The sequence below is a fragment of the Onthophagus taurus genome, chromosome 5 (genome assembly GCF_036711975.1).
Source record: "Onthophagus taurus isolate NC chromosome 5, IU_Otau_3.0, whole genome shotgun sequence".
NCBI classification, from domain to species: Eukaryota; Metazoa; Arthropoda; class Insecta; order Coleoptera; family Scarabaeidae; genus Onthophagus; species Onthophagus taurus.
In genome coordinates this window covers 6096221-6122222 of record NC_091970.1, presented here as the reverse complement: position 1 = coordinate 6122222, position 26002 = coordinate 6096221, and the positions used below count along the sequence as shown (strand labels likewise).

Below are 26002 nucleotides of genomic sequence, written 5' to 3'. Positions count from 1 at the left end.
GTGTATCATTTAAAAGTTAGGTTATTATTAGTTATTCTTCTACTGGTAGGGTTTTGGAGTTCGAACTTCCGTTCATATCATTCTCCAGTTACAAGAAAAGTTAGGTTATGTTGAGCTTGACAAGAAGTAATTTTAAGGGCTTTTTTTGGATTAATTTATTTCTAAATTTGTGTTTTAATGAATAAATCGATTTAATTAATAACTAAATCGCTTTATAAAGGATTAAATCAAAAATGAAATAATTTTTTTGATTGTGTAAAATTGGTTGCCTATATACAATTATGTCACTTGTCATTATTTTTTCACTTTATAAATAAGAATGCAAATTTAAAACCATATAAAGTCTTTTATTCATAATCAACATGTATATATAAGTTTGGAAGGAAAGATACTATGACCAGTAACAAAAAAAAGGAGATAAAAATGCGATTTGTAACAATTTAAATCAATTAACTTTGCATCTAAAAAATCAGCTAAAACATACACTTTGTTCCAATTGTTTGTAGTAATTAAAAATAAATCTAAAAATGAATAACAAAAAGAAATTCGTTGCCCTAAAATTTCACTTAAAATAGTTCAAATAAATATCAAGCTTAATTCCATATTACGTTTTATTTAACTTTTTTTTCTTATTTCTTTTTAATTTTTTTTAAGGCAGTATATATCGGTTATAACAACATTGTTTCGGGGTTTGTACAAGCTGCAGTGAATACCTGCATCCATTGAGCTGCCACGGCTCCATCAACAACCCTATGATCTGCGCTTAAAGTGACCCACATCATATTTGCTGTTGTAAATCTAAACAATTATTAAAATAACACAATAATAGAAATAAAATGTTGTTTAATTTATTTACCCTTTAGGAGAATTATCAGGAATTAATGTTTTCATGCTAGTTCCAACTGCTAAAATGCAGCTTTGGGGTGGATTAATAATGGCACTAAAATTTGTTGTATTAAACATTCCTAAATTGGAGATGGTGAAGGTTCCGCCTTGGTACTCGGCTGGTTGGAGCTTTCCTGCTCTAGCTTTTGCTGCTAAGGCTTTCACTTCTTGGCTAATTGTAACTAAACCTTTACGGTTAGCTTCGAATACAATCGGGGTTATAAGACCTTTATCAGTGGATACAGCTACGCTTATATCACAACTTGTGTGTCTACCCAAAAAAGAAGTCTTTAAATGTCATCAACACCAAAAAAAAATAAAACTTACTGTCTAATAACGGTGTCCAACCAATATGAATTTGCCTCTGGCACTTTCATACAAGCAAACGCGCTAGCTTTGATAATAAGGTCGTTAACGCTAATTTTAATTTTATCCTTTTCAAGTGATTTGTTAAATATCGCCCTCGCCGCTAACAATTTATCAACGTTGATGTGACCTGAGACGTAAAAGTGCGGAATGGTTTGTTTGCTTTGAAGTAGTCTTTTTGCGATAGTCGCCCGCATTCCCGAAACTGGCAAATCGACAAAAGCCGAAGGTGCCCCCCCTGCTCCTGGAATAGGTCCTGTTGGAACTGCATACCCCGGTTTACCACTGGGAGCTGCCGCCGCCGCTCCTGCTGGTAATGAACCCAAGTCTTTAGAGGTTATGGACCCAAATAATCCAGTACCTTTTCCTTGAAGACGAATTTGTCTTTGTTCCGCCAATCGTTTCGCCATCGGACTAGCATAAACTCTTGCAGTTGGATCCGCCGGCGAAATTGGTTGTGGAGGTGCAGCCGTAGCTGGTGCTGCTGCAGGTGGTGGTGGTGCTGCTGCAGCTGTGGCTGCCGCAGACGGTGCTGAAGGTGCTTTAGCTTTAGGAGCAATCGCCGCTCCATCATCTTTAAAATCTTTAAACGCACCCACATCTTCTTGCTTCTCCACAATTATACAAACAAGCCTTCCAACAGGAATTCCCTTAGTTCCTGCTGCAATGAGTATTTTAGCTAAATAACCTTCCTCAGGCGTTTCAAAAGCCATCGTAGCTTTGTCAGTTTCAATTTCCGCGAGTAAATCGCCCTCGTTTAATTTATCACCTTCCTTTTTCGCCCAACTTATTATTGTACCCTCTTCCATTGTAGGCGATAAAGCGGGCAAAGAGACTTTTATGTGCGTCGGATAATCCGCGTAAAACCTCGCCAACCTCGGTTCCCATTGCAACGATTGATTCGTTCTCGAAAATAATCCTTTTCTAGAAAAAAAATTATAATGAATGGAGAAACGTCACTTTGACATTTCATTTTAAGGTTAGGAAATTTTTATTTAATTCGATAAAAATAAAATAAACTCTGTTTTTGAGTTTCTACTTATCAATATAATCCGATTGTGTCTCTAAATTTAATTTTTTCATTTTCTCGTCGTTTAAGGGGGTCTAAAAATAATTAATGAATTATTTAGAAACAAAAAACGTCACTTTGACATTTAATTTTAAGGTTAGGAAATTTTTATTTAATTCGATAAAAATAAAATAAACTCTGTTTTTGAGTTTCTACTTATCAATATAATCCGATTGTGTCTCTAAATTTAATTTTTTCGTTTTCTCGCCGTTTAAGAGGGTCTAAAAATAATTAATTTATTAATTATTTAGAAACAAGAAACGTCACTTTGACATTTAATTTTAAGGTTAGGAAATTTTTGACGTGTACTTTTTAGATTTAATAGCGAATTTACTCAATAAAAATAAAAGTGAGACTTTGTCCTTGAGTTTCTACTTAAAAATATAATCTTATTGTGACTCTAAATTTAATTTTTTAGTTCTGTGGGTCTAAAAACAACGTTGCAAAAAAAAACGGTTGTTCGGACTCAAGTTATTCAAGTCTTGTATTAAAAATAGCCCACCTGTCCTAATAACCACTTTAAATAACACGTGATTTTAATTTATAAATAACACTTTTCTAAAAGGAAATTATTAAAAAGAAACTTACGTGTTGCTAGATTTTTTTCGAACGCATTCCACACTAAAAGCTTTAAGAAAACACGTCCTAGCCTCGTGTCTTGAAGTGCCCCTCACCAATAAATTACGTACAGCGGTGGTTCTGATCATCCTTCACCGTCCCCAGGCCCCGAGAAACACACTTTTCAATACAAAAAGCTCCCTTAAAAATAGAGGATAACCGACCCACGTCCTCTCTGGCTAGGTCATTTAAAAGACTTTTACACAACGCCGCGATAAAAACGTGACGCGTTAAAAAATTTTTTTACTCGTGACACATGAGTGACAGAACAGTCAAATCGTGTAATTTTGCGGTTATTATTTGGGCCCCACTTCAATTAAAAACTTGTATTCCAACTGAACGAACTGAAGATGACTTTTACAGTGATCATGTGCCCTTGCTCCACTTAATCTTTCTACGGTGCATGCGCCATCAAGTTTTGAATCGTAAATTTATTATTAAAAAGAATGATTTTGTGATAAAATGAGGTTTAAGGTTAGAATTATGTTTTTAAAGTTATTCTTTAAGTTTAAAAAGTCGCAATAAGTTCATAATTTAATAAATAAGTCATTTTAATTCATTTTATATCCGGAATTAATTTATAACAAAAAAATGCTTCTTAAAAAAAAATTAAAATTAATTCATTTGACAGTTAACATAACCTCATTTATTTATTGACACCTGGCATGTTTTAATGACAGGTGTCAATAAATAAATGAGGTTATATTTTTTTAATTATAAACATTTTAATTTTACCTTATAACCACCAAATTAATCATCTAATAAGTATTAAATAAATAATTAAAAACAATTATTTTTTAATTCCTTTTATATATTGCGCATGCGTCCTTAATTTTAAACCCCCCTAAAAAGTCAAAACACCATGAGGTTACATTTTTGTATTCACTTTTAAGTTAGTGTTTCAACGATGAGTAGTTCCGAATCTTTATTATCATGTGCTATAAACATAGAATGGGTAAATCGTCACGGTGTAGTGACGAGAAAATTATCGTTAAAATCAGGAAATTTAAGAATTTTACGAAACGAGCATCGACAAATGTTCGTTGAAATAACCGGGGGAAAACTCGCCCCCGAACGATTACAATTAAAAGGAATATCCGTCCATAATAAGTTCATGAACGAAGGGAAAGCTTCGATAAAGTTCCAAGACCATGGGTGCACTCTATTTATTTCAAACGCACCACCTGGAAGTTTGTTAGAATTTTTACGAACAATTTTTATTAAAATGACGGGAGAGAAGACCCAAAACAAAGATATTCCGTTAAGGGAACAACTCCTTTCTAATAAACAGCGTCAATTTGATGAGATTAGTCCCGTAACTAACGAAGAATTTATTAAATCGCATAAAAGAGCAACTAAAAGGACCGAAACAACCCCTTCACCATTAAGTAGAAAGCGTAAATTAAGCGGTGGGGAGAGCAAAGGAGCTAAACGACTTAATTCAGCTTTAAATAGTTTTAACGAAGCCTTAAACGAAGAACAAAAACGAATTTTAGATGTGTGTTTATCGGGAGTTAATGTTTTTTTTACCGGTAGTGCTGGGACGGGGAAAAGTTATTTATTAAAGAAGATTATTTCTTCATTACCACCTGATGTTACAGTCGCTACAGCTTCAACAGGTAAAATTCTTTATTTACATAAATATACAGTTAATTTCAGTTAAGATGCAATATACAAAAATATATTTCTATAGAAACCACGACTACTATTGAAATTGATTCCATAAATTTACTTTTTTAAATAAATTTTTGAATAAAGTTTAAACGTCAAAGTGACAAATTCAATGTCACCAACTGTAACCAACTTCACAACAATTTGTCATAATTAAATGTCAACTTTATGAAACGTCATGTTTTTTTTTTTACGAAAATTAATTAATTTATGCTTAAATATTTAGAAAGTCCTAAAAAGATTAAATTAAATTGAGGTTTTTTTGAAATTTTGACGTTTCAAATAATTATTCAAGTCTGTCAAGTTAATTACTGGTGAATAATGATTATTCACCGTTATTATTCAGACCGTGAAAAAGGTATAAATTATATGGTGGTCGTGGACAAAAATATACAACAATCTAACGCTGAATAACAAATAAAACTCCGTTTCCGTTTAAAATTCCGTTTAACAATACCTGTCTTAAGACGGCTGGTAGGTGCTGCTAGGTGGCAGGTAGCGCTAGTTTGCATAAAATATCACTATGTTGTGTATTTTTATTGAAATAAAACTAGAACTAACACTAGACCTAGAACTAGAAACATTTGGGTTTAGCCGTGCGTCTTTAGACGATACTTTCCAATTCTAGGTCTAGTGTTAGTTCTAGTTATACACTAACACTAGAGCTAACACAAGACCTAGAGCTAGAATCATTCGGGTTTAGCCGTCTTGAGAGACGTGCGGCTAAATCCGAATGTGTCTAGTTCTCGGTCTAATGTTAGTTCTAGTTTTGCACTATAACTGGAACTAACACGATGTTAGCAATATGTTATTTTACTTTAATTACTTTTAAAGGTGTTGCTGCTTGTCATATTGGTGGAATAACCCTCCATCAATTTGCCGGGATAGGAAACGGTGAAGCAACTTTAGAACGAGCAAAAGAATTAGTGATGAAACCGGTATCGGCTAAAAATTGGCGCAAATGTAAACATTTAATAATCGATGAAGTCTCAATGATTGATGCTCAATTCTTCGAAAAAATCGAATCAGTAGCCCGACATGTTCGTAATAACACAAAACCATTTGGTGGTCTCCAATTAATTTTGTGTGGTGATTTTTTTCAACTTCCCCCTGTTAAGCGAGACATAAAAAAGAATGAAGCTATATTTTGTTTTCAAACCCCCGTTTGGAAAGATTGTGTTGATCGAACTTTCGAATTAACGATTGTGCATCGACAATCCGATGAGGGTTTTGTGAAAATTTTAAACAGTATTCGTATCGGGAAGGTAACCGATGAAATAACTTCCGTTTTAACCTCAACAGCTAAACATAAAATTGAAGAAAATGGGATTTTAGCGACAAGGTTATGTTCCCATACAAACGATGCTAATGTTATTAACGAATCGAGATTAAAAGCCCTTACCGGGGAATCAAAAATTTTTCAAGCTCAAGATAGCGATCCAACTTCCACAAAACATTTAGACCAATCCACTCCTGTACCTGGTAAATTAATTTTAAAAGTCGGAGCACAAGTGATGTTATTAAAAAATATAAATGTTACAAATGGATTAGTAAATGGAGCGAGGGGTGTTATTAAACGATTCGAAGGTGAACTCCCTGTCGTTGGAATGAGAAACAACAAAGAATACGTAGCTAAACCGGAAAAATGGCTCCTTAAAACAGCAAGAGGAAACACAATTTCTCGAATGCAAGTTCCGTTAAAACTCGCTTGGGCTTTTTCTATACATAAATCCCAAGGATTAACTTTAGATTGTGTTGAAATGTCTTTAGCAAGAGTTTTCGAAGCTGGACAAGCGTATGTTGCTTTGTCAAGAGCAAAAAGCTTGGAAACTTTGAGGATTTTAGATTTTAAATCAACGCAAGTTTGGGCTAATCAAGACGTTGTTAAATTTTATAAAAGACTCAAGGAGGAAGTGGAAATGTTTCGAGTTATTCCGTTGGGGAAAAAGAACTCTTTTAGTGATCTCAGGGCGAAAAAGACTGCTAAAAGTATTAATAAAAAATTATTTTTAGACAAACCTTTAGTTAATATTAATTGATTTTAAACAAAAATAAAATTTTTTAATAATTTATTTTATTTTTTTTTACCTATTAATGTTTACAACAAATTAAAACTCTTTTTTTCGTTAAATAGTTAAGCAACAATTACTTCAACGGGTGGAATAAACTTCCAAACATGTTCCATTGGGTTGTTGATGTTCCCAGTGGAGTTATCAGGTGATGAACATTGTATATCAATCTTGTAATGGCCTGGTGTGAAGAAGATTGCGTTACAGGAATGTTGAGCTTCAGCTTCTGGTTGTAAATTAGATAATAATTTCCTAAAAAAATAATTTTAAAGCATATATTTTTGTAAAATTGATTAATTTATTGAGATTTGACAAGTGAGGTTATGTTAAATGTCAAATTTAAATTATTTTTCTTTTAAGCTAATTCACTGAATATAATTGTAAACTTAAAGTGTTTAGTTGATTTTTCAATTCGTCTTTACACCATATAAGAATTTGATCTTGAAGTGTTTAATCATAAACACTTTATATTGAAATTTCCATCCTTTTAATAATCAAGAGGTGATTCGGATTATCTAAAGTGCTAACTTCAACAACGAGAAAGTATTTAAAGTATTAAATTTCACTCCTACATATCAAATTAATTCAAACAAATCTAATATTGTAAAATTAATTGATAAATTTGACAAGTGAGGTTATGTTAAATGTCAAATTTAAATTACTTTTCTTTTAAGCTAATTCACTGGATATAATTATTGTAAACTTAAAGTGGTACTAGAATTTAGTTGATTTTCCAATTCGTCTCTACACCATATAAGAATTTGATCTTGAAGTGTTTAATCATAAACACTTTATATTGAAATTTCAATCCTTTTAATAATGAAGAGGTGATTCGGATTATCTAAAGTGCTAACTTTAACAACGAGAAAGTATTTAAAGTATTAAATTTCACTCCTACATATCAAATTAATTCAAACAAATCTAATGTAAAATTAATTGATAAATTTGACAAGTGAGGTTATGTTAAATGTCAAATTTAAATTACTTTTCTTTTAAGCTAATTCACTGGATATAATTATTGTAAACTTAAAGTGGTACTAGAATTTAGTTGATTTTCCAATTCGTTTCTACACCATATAAGAATTTGATCTTGAAGTGTTTAATCATAAACACATTGTATTGAAATTTCCATCCTTTTAATAATCAAGAGGTGATTCGGATTATCTAAAGTGCTAACTTCAACAACGAGAAAGTATTTAAAGTATTAAATTTCACTCCTACATATCAAATTAATTCAAACAAATCTAATATTGTAAAATTAATTGATATATTTGACAAGTGAGGTTATGTTAAATGTCAAATTTAAATTACTTTTAAGCTAATTCACTGAATATAATTGTAAACTTAAAATGGCACTAGAATTTAGTTAATTTTTCAATTCGTTTTTTGTTTAGACCATTTAAGAATTTGATCTCGAAGTGTTTAATCGTTTTTCAAAATTGATAAATTTGACAAGTGAGGTTATGTTAAATGACAAATTTTTTCTCCCTAAAAACTTACTTTGTTGAGCCTGCCGTTGCAACTCTTGTGTCTAACTTATAATTACAAACCCCATTTTGATAATCTTGATAAAATTGTATTGATAAAGTTAATTGTTGAAGTGTTTTTTCCAAACAATTCGTTATTTTAATGCAGGTCTCTAAACAATCTCCGATTTCGCAGTTAATCGTTTCTTGCGGCTTCATTAAATCTCCGTTAATGGTTATATCTATACATCAAAGTTTAATTTAGTTAATTATTATTAATATTTATTGATTTAACGAACCAAATTTTAATGGCGACATTCTTACGATATCCAACATATGAGGTGTTAACGTAATCCCTGTTAAAGTCGCTTTACCCTCCCTTTCCGTAGCTACTAAATGCCACCGCAAATCGACTAAGTTAGAGATGTGTTCCGAACAAATTTTATCTAACAAATCAACTTTATCAACACCCCCAGCTTGGTCCATATATAATTTACTTAATTTAGATAATGGGCATCTATCCACAGGAACTGGAACCCTACAAATTTCGTGCCCTTGGATTAACATGTGTTTGGTTGGGGTGTAATATAGCTCCATTTCTTGCGATGTTAAATTCGCTACATCGAGAACTAAATAAAACTGCGTTGAGCTAAAACGGGGAAATTATTCTTATTTAAGTAACAAGTTAGTTAATTATTTACGTTTCAGCTGGGATTACATCCCAATCGATGACATGGAGAGATGGCATCATTTCTAAAGTTAAAAATACACAACAAGATCTGCAATAACCAGCTTGAAACCCGGCGCCTCCGCTGTATCGTAATTGAAGTTGCCCTTCGACGACTAAAGATGATTCGTGTGGGGGTAAAGTTAACGCACCACCTGGTGAGGTGCAACCGTGTATCGTCATACTAGATTGACCCGAATTTGATGAACTAAAAAAGTTAATTAATTAATAAATTTAAAAAAAATTATTATTATACCGAACGCTTGAAGTTAATTCGCTCCTCCTCCCTTGGAAACTACTCCCTATTGCGCTATGATTAGGGCTATTTAACCTTGATTGTAAGGGAAGTCCCCTTGTAAAATAGTTATTAATTAAATTATTTAATCCGTAATTAGGTGCGACGAAATTAGCGGCCGAATATAATTGTAAAGTTAAAGTAGCACTGGAATGTGGTTGCAACGGAAGTTGATTTTCCAATTCTTCTTTGGACCATTTAAAAATTTGATCTTGAAGTGTTTGATCGTAAACGCTTTGTATTGAAACTTCCATCATCTCAATCGGCACATTCCCCATATTTGTAAACGTAATAACACACTCAGAACTTTCACCATTATACAAACTAACACTCGCGGAAGTAACAACATTCTCAAAATTTTGAAACGTCGAAAAAGTCGCGCTTTGCGGCAAAGATGTTTTAACCTCAACGATGGGTAAAGCCGGAATCACCTCGATTATGTATTTCGGGAGAAATCTTTTCATATGTTTTAATCGACAATTTGATTTAACCCCCAAAGTGTGAGTGCTGTAACCTAAAATCTCTAATTCTCCGTTTTCTTTCGGGGTTCCATTCAACGTTAAATGAGTGGGGGAATCGGGTAATAAAACAACGGTTTCCGGGATTGACTCAAAAACGATTCCTCCGGTTAATAACCTCATATTTGAAACTCTTAATTCAAAGGGTAAGGGGTTAACCAATTTTAGCGTCACTTCGCACATATCATTCTCAATCCATAAAAAATCCATCTTACTCGAAGGCTTATTACTTTTCCGTTCCAAACTTCCAAAATTAATCGGGGTAAACAAAAACGGTCCTAAATCTTGTTTTAAAGCTTGAACTTTCCTCGGTTGAGTGTGCGGTTGTAAATTCTTTATTGTAAATCCAATACATAAAGGAATATTTACTAAGTTTGCTGGAGGGATTACGATTCCGTTTTCTAAGGCTAGAGGAACTGGGGCTCCTTCGCAAAGAGATGCTAAAGACTTTAATAAAGTTGTTTCGATTTAAATTAGATTATTAAAATGTTTTAATTAATTTACCTGAAGTTGCAAAGTAAATTCCTTTTTGTTATCGGGGTTTAAATGATCCCACATCGTTTGGAGAAGAAAAGTCATGTGACGAGTTGCTAAAGCTGAATTCCCCATGCGTTTAGCAGCCACTACTAATTCCAATAAAAGTTGGATTTGTAAAGAAGGCCAACCTATTTTTAAAAAAATAATATTTTTAAATGATTTTAAAATTAATTAGGTGATGCGTTTTTTTATGGCGTTGTTATTTTCGTTTTATTTTTGATTTATAAATTTGAAAATTTCATCTTTAAATACTTTTTCGTGGAAAAATCAATAATATTACCTTATCCAGTTTTAGTTCTATAAAAATATATAACAATCTAGTGCTAAATAACAATTAATTTAATATTTTATCTATCAAGTAATCAACTTGACAGACTAATAATAATTATTTGAAACGTCAAAATTTCAAAAAACGTCGATTTAATTTAATTTTTTAGGACTTTATAAAGGTTTGATATTAAAAAAATCTAAACAAATTCCATTTTTCGTATGATTTAAGCATAAATTAATTAATTTTCGTAAGAAAAACGACGTTTCATAAAATTGACATTTAATTTTGACAAACTGTTGTGAAGTTGGTTACAGTTGGTAACAATGAATTTGTGTCACATTGACGTTTAAACTTTATTCAAAAATGTATTTAAAAAATAAATTGATGGAATCAATTTCAATAGTCGTGGACAAAGTAGTCTCATATAATGAGCTACTATTCACTCAGGTTAATTGTGCCACTCGCTACGCTCGTGACATTACCTTAACCTTAAAAAAAACTGTTCTTTAAGACTTGTTTAAGCCTTAACTGAAAAGATTATCTCGGGGTTTTTGCGTATTCCTGTCCTTTAGAGCATGGAGAATAAGGTTGTGAAATAAAATTTCAAACTCATTACTTTATTTACTTACCCATTTGAACATTCAACATTTCTGTCGGATCCAAACTTAATTTATGCCCTGGAAAACTATTCAACATTAAAGTATAACATTGACTCCAATTTGGAGTAGAATTTTGCGGTGAAACATATCTCGTAGCAGCCAATCGTTGGCAAAACGACGCTTTGCGATTAAACCCAATTTGCGTATACAAATCGGATAAAGTTTCAAATCGCTGTATCTTCTCCTGCTCGGAAAGCGTTAAATTAATAAACACAACGTTTTGCAAAAAACTAGCCGCTTGCAACGAATGATTTTGTTCAACGGAAATTCTCGCCGCTTTAAAACTGGCTTCCGTCTCGATAATCCCCGCGTTTTGGTATTTGCTGTAATGAATAATCGCTTCTCGATATCGTTTTGAAATATCTTCTGGTTGGAGGATGTTGGGGATGTCTTTTTTGGGGAAAATATCGATTGGGGGGATTGTTATTGAGTTTCTTTTTGGCGAGCACTCTTGAAGGCTTGAATTTCTATGCAAAGAAACGTTTCGTTGTATGTTTGGGTATAAAACTAAAGCACTCGCAGCACATAATCCCTCATAAGCAGCCCCCAACCACAACCAATCGTTAACCGACTTTAAAGTTTCAGCAGCATTTGCGTAATAAGTTAAACTTTCCGGTAATAACCCCGCTTGCAGACATAAATCTCCCAAATGCTTCGTCATACGCCCTGTACACCGCTTCTTGTTATTTCTTGACTCCATATCTAACCCAACAAAATCTTTCTTTTCAAAAGGAGCCAAAAGTAAAGAAACTCTCTCTAATTTCTCTCGAGAACGTTCTTGACGTTTCGATTCTAACACCCAATACAAAGAATTCACAAATTCAGTTAAATGGGATTCTAAATCGCTACACGGATCTGATTCTTTATAAAAAAAAGCGCGCGTTTTAAAATTTGATGGTGGCACAAATTTCATTGGATCCTTAAGTTCCTCTTCATCACCTGGCACATTCTCAATCACAGGCGAAAACAAAATACACCGCGAATCAAACAACGTAGCTGTATATTTTACCTTCAAACTTTCATGTACCCGACAAATTTCGTTCAATTCCTGTTGAGAATCATATTTTCCTAAGGAAATAAGTCCAAGTAATCGACGATGCGTTTGGAAATCACCCCAATCGTTATTCTCAACCGGATGATCCCTCATGTATCTCACAAAAACATTTCGAACCTGCCCCGATGAATCTGTTACTTTCACAGAGTTAATTTTCGAAATACGCTCAAAGTACTTATTAAAGGTGGCCGTTTTTAATTGGGAACCTATATGGCGAACAAGAACCAAAAGGGCGGCGTGGTCATGCGAGAATTGCTCATAATCGGGGTGAGACATGTTCGGTTCTGTTGATGTGCTTGATAAGATGTAACTCACTGAGGAACGCATTTGATCAGATTCTCCTCCTAAAAAGGATTAATTAAATATTTGTATTTACGGTTATTATTATAATTTACATTTCTTATTTTGTGTTTTAATTTATATTTTTTTAAATTGGTTAAAACAGATTGAGTTTATTGTTTTGACGTTTAGATAATGACGTTTTGATGTTGTGAGTAGTGACATCTCGTTATTTTATGGTGAACTATAAAAGTATTATTGAAAATTGTTGTTTATAATAACTTATACACAATTTATAAAGGAATTAACGGAAGGTTGGTTAGAATTAGAAACTGATCCTGGATCCTGAATTTACCCTCTTTTTCCTTCTAAATTTATATACAGTTTTTATTTATAAAGCAAAAAATTAATGACATGATTGTATATAGGCAACCAATTTTACACAATCAAAAAATTTATTTCATTTTTAATTTAATCGTTTATAAAGCGGTTTAGTACTTAATTAAATCAATTTATTAATAAAAACCATTAAAACACAAATTGAGAACTGAATTAATCGAAAAAAGCTCTTAAAATTACTTCTTGTCAAGCTCAACATAACCTAAGTTTTAAACTTCAAAGTTTTATTGAAACCCCGCAAAAATAGTGATGCCAGTCGATATAAAGGAATTAACGGAAGGTTGGTTAGAATTAGAAAGTGATCCTGGGCTATTTACCCTCCTCTTAGAAGATTTCGGTGTAAAAGGAGTCCAAGTAGAAGAAATTTACGACCTAAACAAACCCTTAGATAGTCCTGTATACGGATTTATCTTTTTATTCCGATGGATCGAGGAACGAAGATCGCGGCGAAAAGTCGTGGAACAAACGGAAGTGTTTGTAAAAGACGAAGACATCGTGAACAACATTTTTTTCGCCCAACAAATGGTCCCGAATAGTTGTGCTACTCACGCGTTGATTTCGATACTTTTAAATTGCCCCAATATTCATTTAGGGGACACTTTGAGTCGGTTAAAACAGCACACTCACGGGATGTCCCCTGAAAATAAAGGATGGGCCATCGGGAACACCCCAGAATTAGCATGTGCTCATAATTCGCATGCAATGCCCCAAGCTAAACGGAGATTAGACAAAACCGGGGGTGGTGTATCAACTGGGAGATTCACCGGGGAAGCTTTTCATTTCGTTAGTTTCGTTCCAATAAATGGGAGATTATTTGAATTGGATGGATTAAAACCTTTTCCAATCGATCATGGTCCTTGGACCATCGAAACAGGGGATTGGACTGAAAAATTTCGAGGTGTTATGAGCGACCGGCTTGGTTTAACCGCTGGGGAACAATACCATGATATTCGTTTTAATTTAATGGCGGTAGTTCCTGATCGGCGATTAGCGATAACTCACAAATTAAAAATGCTTAAAACTAATAAACAAATCGTTTTAGACGCTTTACAACAACTCATGAAGATTAAACATTCAGATAAAGACAAAGAAAAAATTAATAAAGAAGAAATCCATAAAAAAGAAGAAGAAAAAACTGAAATAATCGATTTAGTTGATTCAGAAAACGCCGAAATTAACGAAGTTAAAAACGAACCCGAAATTAAAGATAAAGTTTTAATGTGTCCATTAGATTATTCAACCCCATTAACGATTCAAACCTCACCGGCTCCGAGTACTTCAAGTACGGATACATCATCCGAGGTTGGGTCAGCTTTTAATTCGCCTACGACGGCGTGGAATTGGACCGCACCTCAAAATAGCCCCAGTTCCCGCGATTTTAAACGATTCGTCGTTTTAAAAATGCCCAATGATGAAAGTAAAGAAAAAATTGGGATTAATATCAATGGAAAAAGGATTAATGAGGAATCTCAAAAGAAATCTTACAACACCGGTCACGCAAGAGTACGAACCAGCGATGGGGACACCGTCGTTGCGGAGAAAAAGAACGAGTTATTAGAAACGCACACTTTTGCCCCTCAAGATTTATTGGCATTGTTAAGGAATTTGGAACACGAAATTTGTTTGTGCGAAATGAATTTAAAGGATGAAAATGATAAACAAAATAAATATAAAGTAATTTGGGAAAAATTTAAGAATCATCATGTCGCTTAAAAAGCGACGCTTAATATCAATCTGATAAACTTAAAAGTAAAGATGAAATGAAAGTCTTTTGATGCATAACAATTTCAATAGACTCTGTGTTAATTAATTATCCTACCCGAAGTCATCATTGCAAGTATGCAACCAATATCACAGTATTTATTTTATAATACGCGTAATATAATATACTTTTCGTATTGCAACACTTATACTGTGATGTTGGTTGCCTACTTGCAATGATGACGTCGGGTACGATAATCAATAAATACACTGTACTACAACTAACACTAGACCTAGAACTAGAAAGTATCGGGTTTAGCCGTGCGTCTTTATTAAAGAAGATTATTTCTTCGTTACCACCTGATTTTACAGTCGCTACAGCTTCAACAGGTAAAATTCTTCATTTACATAAATATAGGGTTAATTTCAATTAAGACAAAAATATATTTCCATAGAAACCATAGCTGCTATTGAAATTGATTCCATAAATTTATTTTTTTTAATAAATTTTTGAATAAAGATTAAACGTCAAAGTGATACAAATTAAATGTCACCAACTGTAACCAACTTCACAACAATTTGTCAAAATTAAATGTCAACTTTATGAAGCGTCATGTTTTTTTTTACGAAAATTAATTAATTTATGCTTAAATCATATGAAAAAAGAATTTATTTACATTTTTTTAATGCCAATATCCTAAAAAATTAGATTAAAATGACGTTTCTTAAAATTTTGACGTTTCAAATAATTAATCAAGTTGATTACCCGTAAATACTGATTATTCACCGCTATTATTCACTTTGTAAAAAATGACTACCTTTTCGTTTTAGAAAACTCATTTATAAGGCATATATTATAAGGTAGTGGTGGATAAATTTATTTTTTTTAATAAATTTTTGAATAAAGTTTAAACGTCAAAGTGTCACAAAGTCAATGTCACCAACTGTAACCAACTTCACAACAATTTGTCAAAATTAAATATCAATTTTATGAAACGTCATGTTTTTTTTTTACAAAAATTAATTAATTTATGCTTAAATCATATGAAAAAAGGAATTTGTTTATGTTTTTTTAATGTGAAACCTTCAGAAAGTCCTAAAAAAAATAAATTAAATTGACGTTTTTTGAAATTTTGACGTTTCAAATAATTATTCAAGTCTGTCAAGTTGATTACCAACTATATATTGGGACAAAATAAAATGTGTATATAATTAACAACAATTAAACAGTTTATTTTGTTTTAATAATTTTTTCAGATTAATTTCATTTGATTAGATAATTATAGTAGAAACCACGAGTGCCGGCAGTGACTTGACGTTTAAAAATGGTTTGAATCAAGATATGGACGTACAATTTAGATTATTTCACCACATGCATTTAGATGTATGTTAGGTTAGTAATGGAGGTTATATGTCAAACATTGTCAAATTTAGGAGAGGTGGGCAGTGAAAAATCGTTAATATTAATTTATAATAAAATGTATGTAATTATTAATTTATTTAACAAATACTTTAAAAGGTTATTTACAGGTCACAAGGGATTAAGTAAGTTTTTTTAAACAATGGTTCATAATTTATTCATTAATTATTAATTTATTTCATTTTCGGCTTGTTAAGACACTAACAGATTCATGACAATATAGTGTATTATAATTATAGAGTGACATCCCTTAGAAGAACAGACGTACTTTTTCGACGTGGCTATTTGAATTGTACAGCAGACATATTAAACTAATGCTATCTCTTTCTAACACACATTACTCTCTAGCGGTTTGTGAATTTTAATTTACTACGTATGGCATTTCTAAGAGCGGAAAACGATGATTTACTGCCAGCTGTCGTGGCGTCTACTATAGCAACAATTTTGTCTAATTAATGAACAACACAAAAAACAAAATACATATCCTATTACTTGTCATTAAACTAGAAAAATGTACATTTTACCTGACTATATCTTTTTACTTATTACTTAATAATTATTAATTATTATTAATCATTAATTTTCGTAAAAAAAAAACATGACGTTTCATAAAATTGACATTTAATTTTGACAAATTGTTGTGAAGTTGGTTACAGTTGGTGACATTGAATTTGTGTCACATTGACGTTTAAACTTTATTCAAAAATTTATTTAAAATAAAAAAAATTAAAAAAAAATAAATTGTATATTGCATCTTAAGTCAAATTCACTGAATATTTATGTAAATGAAGAATTTTACCTGTTGAAGCTGTAGCGACTGTAACATCTAACTAACTAAGGTTTCTAGTTCTAGTTTTAGTGGTTCTAGTTCTATCTTATGCAAACTAGCGCTCCTTAGCACTGTCACTAAAAGTAACATTAGACCTAGAACTTGAAATTATTCTAGTTCTGTTTTGATTCTGTTTGCTTACCATTCTAGTAAATTGAAATAAAAAACAACTTTTTGCACTTTACCAATGGAAAACTTTCGGGTTTAGCCGCACGTCTCTCAAGACGGCTAATCCCGAATGATTCTAGTTCTAAGTCTTGTGTTAGTTCTAGTTTTACACTAGCACTACCACTAGAACTAACACAAGACCTAGAATTAGTCACGTTGAAACTTAAAAGTGATTTTTCGGTAAATTTTACACTTTTCCACACTTTTTTTTATTTGTAACGAGTAATTTCTCGTCAATAAAAAAAAGTTATTGATTTTGAAGCCACATGATGATTCTTGAATTAATTCGTAATTTGATTTGATTTTAGTTAACTTATTGTTTTGATTATTATTAATTGATTGTTTTAGATTGATGATTGTCGAAGAACGTACAATTACGATGAATTTATTTGTACCTTTTTATCTATGTTAGCCGAACAAGGTAAATTGGCTGATTTAGTCGAGCAACATTTGATCACGAAGCGTCCCAACGCTGTTCCCGCGCCGAAATCGACGAAATCAACACGAAAAAAAGATCACGGGCGAAGAAAGAAAGGAAGGGCTAAAGTTAAGAAACGAAGATGAACTTTTTATTCGAAATGATTTTAATATAATTTACAATAATTAATTTAAGTAAAAATTTTTAACCTCATAATTTTTTGACATTTTGATAGATTTGAATCGAAATACTTTTTGACACGAAATTAAACGCTCGTCATCAGTTTAACATCGGTTAGGAGTTTGGTATGGTGATGGTGTTCGATCGTTTTGGCCAATTCTTGTCCCTCGACTTTACCGTTATCTCTAAAGGCACGGAAGTCCCAAACTTTACTGTACTCTTGCGGTTTCTTGGATGTGAGGTCAAAGTTTGACCTAAAACTTGTAATTTCTAGTTTCCTATTCAGTAATTTCCCCCCTAAAATTTGATCGCTAATAGAAAATTCCAATTGATGTTGACTTTTTTTTATAAAAACTTCCAAAGAATCTAAAGCTTCGCGTATTGAGTGTTCTTCGATGGTTTTTAATTTATTTTTGTAGATTTTTTTGATGCGGTTACGAAATTTTTTGTGTTTTCTCGTTGAAAATCCTTTGTTTTGGATTCGATTTGATTTCGCCGGGGTCGTAAAGGTGAAAACGTCGGTTAGTTTTTTATAAAAATTTTTTGCAACTCTAAAAGATAAAAATTAAACCAAGTTTAAACGTTATTTTAACGAATTACTTGTAAACGTTTTGTGGGGTCATGTTAATGAACTCCAAAGCGGTTATTACAACACCTATGTTCTCAATTTTGATGAATAATTTTTAATCGGAATTGAGTGAATGAAAATTTTTGATGATAATTTAACCTGAGAATTTTTTTATTTGTCAAACTTGATGATTTTGGTTTCTATAGAAGTTTTTATTGTGAAAAAAGAAAGTTTTTTCTTCATTTCTCACACAATTAAATCAAAAAAGGAAGAAACTCATTCAGAATGGGATTAAAAACGATTATTGTCTTAGCTTTGTGCAAGGAAAAAGAAAATTGTCTTAAATCCGCGTCTGGTTGGAAAATTGTCGCTGTTGTGACACGCCGAAGAATAGAAATCGTACAATTTTATCTTGAATCCCGCCTTGACGGGAAAGTTTAAAGAAACCACGTGATAGTGCGGACTTGACTGTGCCATGTACAGTGTTCACAAATGTGTTGGTCGCGTTTACAAAATTATTTTATTATTTACGATAATAGGTAAGTAAATGTTTCTATCCTAAAAATGAAAAAGTAATAAATAAGACATATTTAAGTTAATTAGAACATAAAATATTAATTAAATGTGACGTTTCTATTAATTTAAGGTTAAACGTCAAATTTGACATTTCCTACGATAATGTTTAATATTTCACACTTCACATTGAATTGTATTAAAATCATATTTTATGAATAATTTATACTAAAAATGTTATTTTTAGTAACTAATCTTGGTAAATAAAAAAAAGGTAAACAATTTCTAATTTTTTATTTTTCCGATTAAAATTTGAATTTAAAATTTTTCCAATACCAACTTTAAATAAATAAACTTATTTCAACAATATCACTTTTGAAGTGTTTTTACTTTAATTTCTAATAATAAATAATTTCAATTTGTTTTATTAAACTTAATTACAAGTTTAATTTAATAAATCCAATTTTATATTACATTTTAATATTAGGTTACTAATTTGTGACAGTTTAAGGTTATGTCATTATTGTGAATTTTCGAACGTTACGTTTGAGTTGTTGAAGTTAATTTCTTAAATTAAATCGGTTTTATTAATTATTATTGGATTATAAACAGTAAATGATTTAGTTGTGATGTTTTTACTTAAAATGTTGCTGATAACGAACAATCTTCAAGGGTAATTAATTTAAATTTATATCTAATATTAACGTTTAATATGATATATATAATTTTTGATGGTTTTTAATGTTATAAATTTCTAATAAAAATTTGTTAATCTTATAAATTAAATAAAATTAATAATTTAATGAACTGTCAAAATTAAATGTCACATTTGACGTTTAAATTATTAAGTCAGAATTTGAATTAAAAATGTCATTTCATTTATATTTGAGTAAATTTTGATGCTTCAACCACAAAAATCAAGATAAAGCGTTAAATTTAATATTTCTAGTCCTTAATTTTTGTTTTGGCCATCAAAAACTTTTAAAGTGAAACTCTCTTTAGAAGAAAATTTTTGAGGTCATCAATTGAGAAGAAATTAAACGAAATGAAATCATTTAAATCGGCCAAGAGCAACAAAACTGTGTCAGCTTGATACTAATTTCACTTGTGCTTTCTTTCTTTCGATCACTTCCTGCTTAATACTTTCATTTCTTAATACTTAAACGAATAAAAACAAACTAGTCTCTTTAGAAGGAAATAAAAACGAGTAAGAGAAAGTCAAGTTAAAGTTATTACATGTTTCTTCTTCTTTTTTTAATTATTTTTTGAAAGTGTGAAGAATTGTTGATTATTAATAATGTTAGAAATGATTGATTAGATTTACTTTATTAATTCTAGAGGCGACCCAAATTGGAATAATTCCCTGCTTGGAAAATGGACGTTTTTATAGAAACCCGGAAACTTCTTTAGGATACGTTAAAAGCGAAGATGAATGTTCAATGTACTTTTTGTGCTTAGAAGGGGAAGTTTTCGAGTTTCGATGCAGTTCTGGGTTAGTTTTCGATGTTGAAAAACAAATATGTGATGTTTCAAAAAACGTGGAAAATTGCCAATTAATTTCAGGTATTTAATCAAAAAATAATTAAATAATATTATATTAATTCTTTTGTTTTAGAAGAAGTAATCCAAAAACCAAACATATTTAATTGCGAAGATAACTATTTAAGTTGCAAAAATGGAACTTGCATTCCAGACGATTATTTCTGCGACGGTTCGATTGATTGTATCGATTCGAGCGATGAGATTGATTGTGATTTAATTAAAGATAAATTTTTGGCGAAACTTTGTAACGAAGATTGCAAATTACCCGGATGTTTCTGTTCAATTGATGGTGGGTAAAAAAAGTTATAAATTTCATTGAACCATAATTCATTTAAACCGGTGACGAATAATCGAAAAGCGTAATGAACCGAATGAGAACCCGATAATGTTCGTGAAAAGGTTATTGATGGAGTAACATTGGACGTTAATGTGTCCAAATGGATAGGTTTACGTCGCATGATGTCCACACGGTCGAGTTATACGACGCGGACCGAATCGATTTTCAAATAGACAAAGAACGAAAATTTATTTTTTATTTTACTTTTAGGTACGAAAATCCCCGGGAATCTCCCACCACAAGAAGTACCGCAAATCATCTTAATCACATTCGAAGGACCAATTAATCACGACAATTTCGATTTGTACACGAAAACTTTGTTCCACCAGGATATTTTAAACCCAAATGGGTGCCCAATTAAAGCAACTTTTTTTGTTAATCATTTTAACAATAATTATTATCAAACTCAACTTTTATGGAATTATGGACATGAAATTGCTTTAAATTCAATAACGTAATTAATTAATATAGTAAAATCTCGATATAACGGACCACGTTAGAACGGATTTCGGATATAACGTTTCTAGTTCTAAGTCAAGTGTTAATTCTAGTCCTAGTGTTAGCTTTAGTCTTAATAAAAGGAATTAATTTGAAGTAGGATACGTTCGAAAATTGCAAAATTTAAAAAAATCTCAACTAGAAACTAAGAAACATTCGGATTTATCAGTGCGAAACAAGTTTAGAACGATGCGATGGACCTACCGGAGGAGACATCGATTGCCTGAGTGTGATTTACGATCTCCGAAGGCGAATATTTAGTATTCTGGAAGCAATATATATTCTTCTAGACACCGTATTTAGGTTCCTAGATCAGTGTTAGTCTTCTAAAAGCAATATTTAGGTTTCTAGAAGCAATATTTAGTCTTCTGGAGCAGTATCTAGTGTTTTGGTTGCCAAGTTTGTCTTCTGAAAGGAATATTTAGTATTCTGGAAGCAATATTTAGTCTTCTGGAGCAGTATCCAGTCTTTTGGTAGCCAAGTTTGTCTTCTAAAAGGAATATTTAGTATTCTGGAAGCAATATTTATTCTTCTAGACACCGTATTTAGGTTCCTAGATAAGTGTTAGTCTTCTAAAAGCAATATTTAGGTTTCTAGAAGCAATATTTAGTCTTCTGGAGCAGTGTCCAGTCTTTGGTAGCCAAGTTTGTCTTCTAAAAGGAATATTTAGTATTCTGGAAGCAATATTTATTCTTCTAGACGTGTATTTAGGTTCCTAGATCAGTGTTAGTCTTCTAAAAGCAATATTTAGGTTTCTAGAAGCAATATTTAGTCTTCTGGAGCAGTATCCAGTCTTTTGGTTGCCAAGTTTGTCTTCTGAAAGGAATATTTAGTATTCTGGAAGCAATATTTATTTTTCTAGACACCGTATTTAGGTTCCTAGACCAGTGTTAGTCTTCTAAAACCAATATTTAGGTTTCTAGAAGCAATATTTAGTCTTCTGGAGCAGTATCCTGTCTTTTGGTTGCCAAGTTTGTCTTCTGAAAGGAATATTTAGTATTCTGGAGCAGTGTCCAGTCTTTTGGTTGCCAAGTTTGTGTTCTGAAAGAAATATTTAGTATTCTGGAAGCAATATTTATTCTTCTAGACACCTTATTTAGGTTCCTAGATCAGTGTTAGTTTTCTAAAAGCAATATTTAGGTTTCTAGAAGCAATATTTAGTCTTCTGGAGCAGTATCCAGTCGTTTGGTAGCCAAGTTTGTCTTCTGAAAGGAATATTTAGTATTCTGGAAGCAATATTTATTCTTCTAGACACCGTATTTAGGTTCCTAGACCAGTGTTAGCCTTCTGAAAGCAATATTTAGATTTCTAGAAGCAATATTTTGTCTTCTGGAGCAGTATCCAGTCTTTTGGTTGCCAAGTTTGTTTTCTGAAAGGAATATTTAGTATACTGGAAGCAATATTTATTCTTCTAGACACCGTATTTAGGTTCCTAGATCAGTGTTAGTCTTCTAAAAGCAATATTTAGGTTTCTAGAAGCAATATTTAGTTTTCTGGAGCAGTATCCAGTCTTTTGGTTGCCAAGTTTGTTTTCTGAAAGGAATATTTAGTATACTGGAAGCAATATTTATTCTTCTAGACACCGTATTTAGGTTCCTAGACCAGTGTTAGCCTTCTGAAAGCAATATTTAGGTTTCTAGAAGCAATACTTAGTCTTCTGGAGCAGTATCCTGTCTTTTGGTTGCCAAGTTTGTCTTCTGAAAGGAATATTTAGTATTCTGGAAGCAATATTTATTTTTCTAGACACCGTATTTAGGTTCCTAGACCAGTGTTAGCCTTCTGAAAGCAATATTTAGATTTCTAGAAGCAATATTTTGTCTTCTGGAGCAGTATCCAGTCTTTTGGTTGCCAAGTTTGTCTTCTAAAAGGAATATTTAGTATTCTGGAAGCAATATTTATTCTTCTAGACCCCGTATTTAGGTTCCTAGATCAGTGTTAGTCTTCTAAAAGCAATATTTAGGTTTCTAGAAGCAATACTTAGTCTTCTGGAGCAGTATCCTGTCTTTTGGTTGCCAAGTTTGTCTTCTGAAAGGAATATTTAGTATTCTGGAAGCAATATTTATTCTTCTAGACACCGTATTTAGGTTCCTAGAGCAGTGTTAGCCTTCTGAAAGCAATATTTAGATTTCTAGAAGCAATGTTGAGTCTTCTGGAGTAGTATCCTGTCTTTTGGTAGCCAAGTTTGTCTTCTGAAAGGAATATTTAGTATTCTGGAAGCAATATTTATTCTTCTAGACACCTTATTTAGGTTCCTAGATCAGTGTTAGTTTTCTAAAAGCAATATTTAGGTTTCTAGAAGCAATATTTAGTCTTCTGGAGCAGTATCCAGTCTTTTGGTAGCCAAGTTTGTCTTCTGAAAGGAATATTTAGTATTCTGGAAGCAATATTTATTCTTCTAGACACCGTATTTAGGTTCCTAGATCAGTGTTACTCTTCTAAAAGCAATATTTAGGTTTCTAAAAGCAATTTTTGGTCTTCTGGAGCAGTATCCAGTCTTTTGGTAGCCACGTTTGTCTTCTGAAAGGAATATTTAGTATTCTGGAAGCAATATTTATTCTTCTAGACACCGTATTTAGGTTCCTAGATCAGTATTAGTCTTCTAAAAGCAATATTTAGGTTTCTAGAAGCAATATTTAGTCTTCTGGAGCAGTATATAGTGTTTTGGTTGCCAAGTTTGTCTTCTGAAAGGAATATTTAGTATTCTGGAAGCAATATTTATTCTTTTAAACGCCGTATTTAGGTTCGTAGACCAGTGTTAGTTTTCTGAAAACAATATTTAGTATTCTGGAAGCAATATTTATTCTTCTAGACGCCGTATCTCCGTTCCTAGACCAGTGTTAATCTTCTGAAAGCAATATTTACTCTTTTGAAGCAGTATGTAGTCTTTTGGTAACCAAGTTTGTTTTCTGGAAACAATATTTAGTATTCTGGAAGCAGTATTTAGTCTTCTAGACGCCGTATTTAGGTTCTTAGATCAGTTTTAGTCTTCTGAATGAAATATTTAAGTTTCTAGAATCAATATTTAGTCTTCTGGGGCATTATCTAATCGTTTGGTATTCGTGTTAAGCTACTGGAAGCAATATTTAGTCTTCTGGAGCAGTATCTAATCTTTTGCTATTAGTGTTAGTCTATCGGAAGCAATATTTACTCTTTTGAAGCAGTATGTAGTCTTTTGGTAACCAAGTTTGTCTTCTGAAAGCAGTATTTAGTCTTCTAGACGCCGTATTTAGGTTCTTAGATCAGTTTTAGTCTTCTGAAAGAAATATTTAGGTTTCTAGAATCAATATTTAGTCTTCTGGGGCATTATCTAATCTTTTGATATTCGTGTTAAGCTACTGGAAGCAATATTTAGTATTCTGGAGCAGTATCTAATCTTTTGGTATTAGTGTTAGTCTATTGGAAGCAATATTTAGAATTTTGAAGCAGTATGTAGTCTTTTGGTAGCCAAGTTTATCTTCTGAAAGCAATATTTATTAATTTGATGTATATTCTACTGCCTCAGCAGCATAGCTGCTTCGGCAACTAATTACCACTTGTAACTTCAACAATAGATTCAATATCTTTTTAAATTGATGTATATTCTACTGCCTCAGCAGCACAGCTGCTTCGGCTTCGAAACAATGTGTTCATTGTAAAAGAAAACCGAGTTAATGATTTGTTATATAACTTTTGGCTCCCCTCCCCGGATTAGTCAGTTATATCGAGATTTTACTCAATAATTAATAAATTAATTAAATGATTGATGTTTTAGAAATAAAAATTCAAAAAATTGGTGGTCCAATAACGCCTCATTAATTGATTATTTCGACGAAATAATCGGCCAGGCAAACATGTTAAATAAATTTTCGAAAATTCGCGCAAAAAATCTTCTCGGGATGAGAGTGCCTCATTTAAAAATAGGAGGAGAAAAACAGTTTTTAATGATGAAAGAGTTCGGGTTGTTATACGATAACTCTATTATCGCCCCATTTCAAGATCCACCGTTATGGCCTTACACCTTACAATTTAAAATCCCCCATAACTGCTCTAATAATCAAAATTGCCCATTAAGATCGTACCCGGGAGTTTGGGAAATTATTTTAAATAAATTCATCGTTAATAAAACGACTTGTACGTACATAAACGATTGTTCGAAAGATTTGGATCTTTATAAAATTTTAATAACCAATTTTAACCGGCATTATTTAACGAATAGGGCACCGTTCGGGATTCATTTTAAATCGGATTGGTTTCGGAACGAAAATAATTTGATTGCTATTCAAGTAAGTAATTAAAAAAGATTTAATTTCATCTTTTTAGTCGATTTTGCATTTTCGTTTATAGAAATTCATTGAGAACATGATGGTGTATCAGGACGTGTGGTTCCTGACTAATTCCGAGGCAGTTGAATGGATTCGGAATCCTCTTCCGCTCTCGAAATTGAAAACGAGCGATGTATGGAATTGCGACGACGACGTCGACATGGAACGATTGAAGAAGTATTCGGAAATGGTCTGCGACAAACCGAACGTTTGTAAAGTTTTCAGTTCCATATTTCAAGAGGAGAAATTAATGTATACTTGCGAGGATTGCCCGGAAGTTTATCCGTGGATTAAAAATGAATTTGGAAAAAAGGATTTTGATTAAAATTAAAAAAATTATTTAATTTAGTACCTGAATTATTTTTTTTATTTATGATTAAATGATGTTAATTAATTTAAGATATAGATTTTTATTAAAGATCATTTTTGCATCATTGCTTCTTCCTTAATAGCCTTTTTATACAACATATTTTAATAAGCATTAAATTTTTAAAGTAAATTTTTAATTTATAGCTGAGTAATAATTAACTTGAATAAAAATAATTAATACAATGCTGTAATAAGACGTTTTATAACCAGATATCTGGTTAATTGAAAGTTCAGAGAATTTCCTTGAATAAGCCAAAACGTCAAGTTTATCTTAC

The 26002-nt window shown here is 31.9% G+C and overlaps 6 protein-coding genes across 9 annotated transcripts; 3 read left to right on the top strand and 3 right to left on the bottom strand.

The window, feature by feature from the left end:
* Positions 1-326: 326 nt before the first annotated feature.
* On the bottom strand, positions 327-3321 carry LOC111426530 (dihydrolipoamide S-acetyltransferase muc). 2 transcript variants are annotated; one of them, XM_023061086.2, is made up of 5 exons: positions 2909-3321; positions 1613-2175; positions 1213-1558; positions 857-1156; positions 327-798 (listed from the first exon to the last, which is right to left on the bottom strand). In XM_023061086.2, the coding sequence occupies exons 1-5, from the start codon at positions 3025-3027 to the stop codon at positions 669-671; spliced, it is 1458 nt and encodes a 485-aa protein (XP_022916854.2). In that variant the 5' UTR covers positions 3028-3321; the 3' UTR covers positions 327-668. The 2 variants fall into 2 exon arrangements, with proteins under 2 accessions (XP_022916854.2, XP_022916852.2); XM_023061084.2 differs by having other exon boundaries at positions 1213-2175.
* A 303-nt stretch (positions 3322-3624) lies between these two features.
* LOC111426150 (Pif1 DNA helicase) lies at positions 3625-6681 on the top strand. The gene is made up of 2 exons (XM_023060528.2): positions 3625-4557; positions 5444-6681. Exons 1-2 carry the CDS (start codon positions 3846-3848, stop codon positions 6646-6648), a joined length of 1917 nt encoding a protein of 638 aa, XP_022916296.2. The 5' UTR covers positions 3625-3845; the 3' UTR covers positions 6649-6681.
* Positions 6682-6689: 8 nt separating this feature from the next.
* LOC111426149 (trafficking protein particle complex subunit brun) lies at positions 6690-12707 on the bottom strand. Its single transcript, XM_023060527.2, has 8 exons — positions 12601-12707; positions 11122-12549; positions 10189-10349; positions 9128-10131; positions 8846-9079; positions 8444-8793; positions 8179-8386; positions 6690-6930 (listed from the first exon to the last, which is right to left on the bottom strand). The coding sequence occupies exons 2-8, from the start codon at positions 12530-12532 to the stop codon at positions 6744-6746; spliced, it is 3555 nt and encodes a 1184-aa protein (XP_022916295.2). The 5' UTR covers positions 12533-12549; positions 12601-12707; the 3' UTR covers positions 6690-6743.
* A 356-nt stretch (positions 12708-13063) lies between these two features.
* On the top strand, positions 13064-17931 carry LOC111426453 (ubiquitin carboxyl-terminal hydrolase calypso). Its single transcript, XM_023060974.2, has 2 exons — positions 13064-14557; positions 17350-17931. The coding sequence occupies exons 1-2, from the start codon at positions 13133-13135 to the stop codon at positions 17563-17565; spliced, it is 1641 nt and encodes a 546-aa protein (XP_022916742.1). The 5' UTR covers positions 13064-13132; the 3' UTR covers positions 17566-17931.
* Positions 17549-18291, bottom strand: LOC111426455 (uncharacterized). The gene is made up of 2 exons (XM_023060980.2): positions 18200-18291; positions 17549-18150 (listed from the first exon to the last, which is right to left on the bottom strand). Exons 1-2 carry the CDS (start codon positions 18220-18222, stop codon positions 17685-17687), a joined length of 489 nt encoding a protein of 162 aa, XP_022916748.1. The 5' UTR covers positions 18223-18291; the 3' UTR covers positions 17549-17684.
* Positions 18292-18380: 89 nt separating this feature from the next.
* LOC111426454 (Chitin and LDLR binding deacetylase 3) lies at positions 18381-25792 on the top strand. 3 transcript variants are annotated; one of them, XM_023060976.2, is made up of 6 exons: positions 18381-18706; positions 20019-20243; positions 20296-20511; positions 20770-21013; positions 24809-25319; positions 25381-25792. In XM_023060976.2, exons 1-6 carry the CDS (start codon positions 18643-18645, stop codon positions 25681-25683), a joined length of 1563 nt encoding a protein of 520 aa, XP_022916744.2. In that variant the 5' UTR covers positions 18381-18642; the 3' UTR covers positions 25684-25792. The 3 variants fall into 3 exon arrangements, with proteins under 3 accessions (XP_022916744.2, XP_022916746.2, XP_022916745.2); XM_023060978.2 differs by lacking the exon at positions 18381-18706 and adding an exon at positions 19218-19353; XM_023060977.2 differs by lacking the exon at positions 18381-18706 and adding an exon at positions 19533-19887.
* The last annotated feature ends 210 nt before the right edge of the window (positions 25793-26002 follow it).